Source organism: Lactuca serriola, chromosome 7 (genome assembly GCF_051521515.1).
Source record: "Lactuca serriola cultivar US96UC23 chromosome 7, Lser_US96UC23_V15, whole genome shotgun sequence".
Taxonomy (NCBI): domain Eukaryota; kingdom Viridiplantae; phylum Streptophyta; class Magnoliopsida; order Asterales; family Asteraceae; genus Lactuca; species Lactuca serriola.
This window is the reverse complement of record NC_136414.1, coordinates 91,304,392-91,308,379: the sequence shown is the minus strand read 5'-3', so window position 1 is coordinate 91,308,379 and position 3,988 is coordinate 91,304,392. Positions and strand designations below refer to the sequence as shown.

Here is a 3,988-nt window from a genome sequence, read left to right as displayed (position 1 = left end):
ATCCTAACCTTGTTATTTCCTTATCTTTTGACACTTCTACAGTTGATAAAACCACCTATTTACCACCATTTCAAACCAATCGTTATGCTACTTTACCTTAATCAACCAATTCACCAACCTCTGAAAACATCATCGATCAACCTATCACTTCTCTATTTTCATCACAATCCACTGATCCCAACATTGTTCACGACGATGACCACACTGAAGACAATGAGTTTATAGGAACGTTTGCTGAAATCGAATTTGATCCAGAAGAAGAAAATATTCCAGATCATATGTTGATGTCTGGGAAACAGTTTAAAATCCTCAATCGAAAGCTTAACTCTTTGTTATAGCTTCAAGCAATTGCAGGGGGTAAGCAGGGCCGACTCAACCAGTTCGGGGGCTCTAAGCTACCAAAAATTTGGGGCCCTTTAACATTTACTATACTTAATGTTATAAATCCTCCTCCTTTATCCGGTCTTGAGACCGGCAATAATAAACTAAAAAGTTCACAAATGGCGGAGTTAATTTTTTTTATGTATATGTTTTTTTTGAATATATTTTATGACATAAAGTTAATTTTTCTATCTTTTTTTAATGCAAATTCTTTAATAAAATTTTCATAATCAATTTCTTTTACTAAATGTTTTTCAATTGACAAAATAGCTAATCCATTTAATCTTTCTTGTGACATTGTAGATCTTAAATAATTTTTTAATAGTTTTAATTTAGAAAAACTTATTTCTGCAGAGGTAACGGTTACATGAATAGTTAACATAATCTTATAGGAAACATATGCATTTGGAAAAGAATTAAACTTTTTAATGTAATTAAGTATATTAATAATTGTATCACGTTCTAAATGTACAATACGTCTTAAAAGTTTTAGTTCATGAAATAAATCTAAACCATCAATATCTAAGCTATCATCATGCTTTAAAGATTTTTCAAGATTTAAACAATGTTCTTTTAAAGTATTTTCATCAAATGATTTTAATTTTTTATACTAAATAGAAAACCAAAAATATTTTTGAACTCGTTAAATTGCTCAAATCTAATTTTAAGTGAAGTAATGTCTTTATCTACTACATATAAAAAGTAATCAGTTTTAAATAATTGAAGAGGAGTTTTAATAGTTTCATTAGCAACATTTTCATCATATCGTCTATTTCTTTGAATGATACGTTTTTCACGAAATTTAGGTTTTACATTCATTTCTAAAGCCAATTCTTTTGCATAATCTAAAGCCTTTTCAAATCCGTTTTCTCTATATTCTTCAAAGAAACACAAAAGTCCATTTAGTTGATCTATAGCATCATCGATTGACATATCATTTGATTGCAAACTTTTACTAGCAGTGTTAATAGCAAACAAAACATCATACAAAATAATCATTCCTAGTAAAAATTCATAGTTTTCAAGTTCATATGTAGCTAAACATTTAGCTTCACTTTTAATTTTTGGATCTTCACAATTTTTAGATAATTGTAAAAGTGATTTTCTTAATTGTGGTGCTTGAAATCTAATTGCTTTTAAACTTTCTACCCTACTTTCCCAACGAGTTTCTGATAATGATTTAAGTGTTAGGTTTGATATATTATCTTGTAATATTTTCCACCTTTGAGTTGATGAAGCAAATATCGAATATATTTGTTGTATAACGCCAAAAAATTCACTAGCTTTATCACACGAATTAGCCATATCACAAATTACTAAATTTAAACTATGACAACCACACGGAGTGTAGAATGCTCTAGGGTTAATATCTAACAATCGTTTCTGTACACCTTGACGTTTTCCTTTCATATTTGATCCATTGTCATAACATTGACCCCTAACATTATTTATATCTACTCCTATATTTTTAATTTCATTAATTATAACATCATATAAGCCTTTACCGGTTGTATTATCTACAAGTAAAAATCCTAGAAAGTACTCCTTAACTTCAATTGGAGTTGTTGAAAGATCTAAACATCATAAAATAATTGACATTTGTTCCTTATGACTTGTATCGATCGGGAGTACAATCAAGTATTATTGAAAAGTAATTAGCCTCTTTTACTTTTTTAATAATTTTACTTTTAACTTCTTCTCCTAATAAACTAATAAGTTCATTTTGCATATTGTGTCCAAGATAATGATTATGAATTTCTTTGTCATTAATTCTCCTAATATGTTCTTGTATAATAAGATCAAATTCCGCAATTATTTCAATTATAGTTAAAAAAATTACCATTATTTTCTTCATAAATCTTTTCATTTGTACCACGAAATGCTAAATTCTTTTTTCCTAAAGTTTTTACCACAACAATGATTCTTATTAACACATTTTTCCAATGTTCCTTTTCTTTATTTATTTGTTCTTTGATTTGCTTGTCAATTGTTTTATTATTTGCTAATCTAGTTTCTAAGTCAATCCATGACCTCATATTAAGAATGTGTCTGTTACTTGCTTCGTGTCTTTTTAATATACTAGAAATATTGTTCCAATCATTATTACCTTTATGTGCTAACGAACATGTAGGTGTATTCACATTAAATAATTTACAACAAAAACAAAAAACTCTACCTACATCTATGGAATAAACCAACCATGTTCGTTCGTATTTTTCTCCATTTGGTATTTTTTGCATATAAAGAGATGTACTAAAGCTTCTTAAATGTTGATCTTTTGGAAATTTAAAATCATAAATCTTAATAGGACCTTTTTCTACAATTAAATCTCTTAAATTAGTACTAATATTATTCCATCTACTTGGATCATATATGTTTAAAGGTGCGTTATCATCTTCACAATTAGTTTGTTCGTTATCAATTTCAATATTAGTTTGTTCATTATCATTTTCACTATTAGTTTGTTCGTTATCAAATTCAATATTACTTTGTTTGTTATTATTTTTACTATTAGTTAGTTCGTTATCAATTTCAACATTAGTCTTTTCATTATCATTTTCAATATTTGTCGGTTCATTATCATTTTCAATATTAGTTGGTTCATGATAATTATTATTAACATTAGTTTGTTCTTGTTCATTATCAAAATTAGTTTGTTGTTGTTCATTATCAATGTTTTTGTTTGTAGTTAAATATTTTAAAAACGACCCTTTTTGTTTATCTATAAAAGCTTCTTCTTGCATTTTCCGTTTCCTTTTTGAAGCACCGAATTCGTATTTTCTCTTTGACATGATTATTAATTATTTGATTAATAATAACTATAAGTTTATAAGATATGGATTAGGATTATACCACCCCTGAGATAATGGAAAGCTCAAAAACGATGGAATCTGTCAATCTAGAATCAGTGAACAGTGGAATCAGTGAACAATGGAATCAATGGACAATGGAATCTTCCAATCTGGAATAAAAAAATCAAAAAATTGAAAATATTAACAACTTTGATCATTCATGCCATTTGGATAAATCCAAAACAATTAAAATACAAATTACATAACTTAATAATAAAACATTGTGTTCTAATCACAAGAAATTATATAACATGATGTCAAACAAGAATCTCTTTCAAAACAAAACCAAATTATGAGGCCAAACAACTTAAACTTTTTAGGTAATTGAGTTAACGGTTATGTGACACCAAAAATATAAATTCAAAACGTTTTTTATTTTGTATGATATATTTATAATGAAATCAATTATATACAAATGACAAATCTACCTGAAATCTTACATGCAATTCCACATGATTTTGTCAATAATTAGGAACCAAACATTGTCGAATACTATCACATGTTAATTTATTATGAAAACAAAAAAAAAACCATTCATTAAATTAGATTGCAAATAAAGTTGATTTATTATGAAAAAAGAAAAAAAAACATTCATATGTATTCTGCCAATGTCAAGTTGTCAACATTCCTGACTGCAATCAAGTGGATTACTGGATTAATAACTATTGATCTTCTGATCCTATAAGACCGACTCGGTAAATTCTATGTATCGGTTCTTCAACAGTTTAACAGACAATTCATTGAAACTTGAAACT

General features: G+C 27.2%; 1 protein-coding gene across 1 annotated transcript; it reads right to left on the bottom strand.

The window, feature by feature from the left end:
• Positions 1-635: 635 nt before the first annotated feature.
• LOC145064210 (uncharacterized) lies at positions 636-3,173 on the bottom strand. The gene is made up of 5 exons (XM_079011699.1): positions 2,870-3,173; positions 2,222-2,278; positions 1,075-1,841; positions 854-991; positions 636-686 (listed from the first exon to the last, which is right to left on the bottom strand). Exons 1-5 carry the CDS (start codon positions 3,171-3,173, stop codon positions 636-638), a joined length of 1,317 nt encoding a protein of 438 aa, XP_078867825.1.
• Positions 3,174-3,988: the final 815 nt, after the last annotated feature.

Bases quoted from the DNA above. Each gene is read 5' to 3' on its own strand.
- LOC145064210 (XM_079011699.1), bottom strand. From the start codon at position 3,173: ATGTCAAAGAGAAAATACGAATTCGGTGCTTCAAAAAGGAAACGGAAA. The intron at 2,279-2,869 runs GTAATATTGAAT...TAAAAACTTTAG, and splicing joins TAAAAATAATAACAAACAAA to GAAAAAAGAATTTAGCATTT. The intron at 1,842-2,221 runs GTAATTTTTTTA...TTAAAAATATAG, and splicing joins GATTTATGAAGAAAATAATG to GAGTAGATATAAATAATGTT.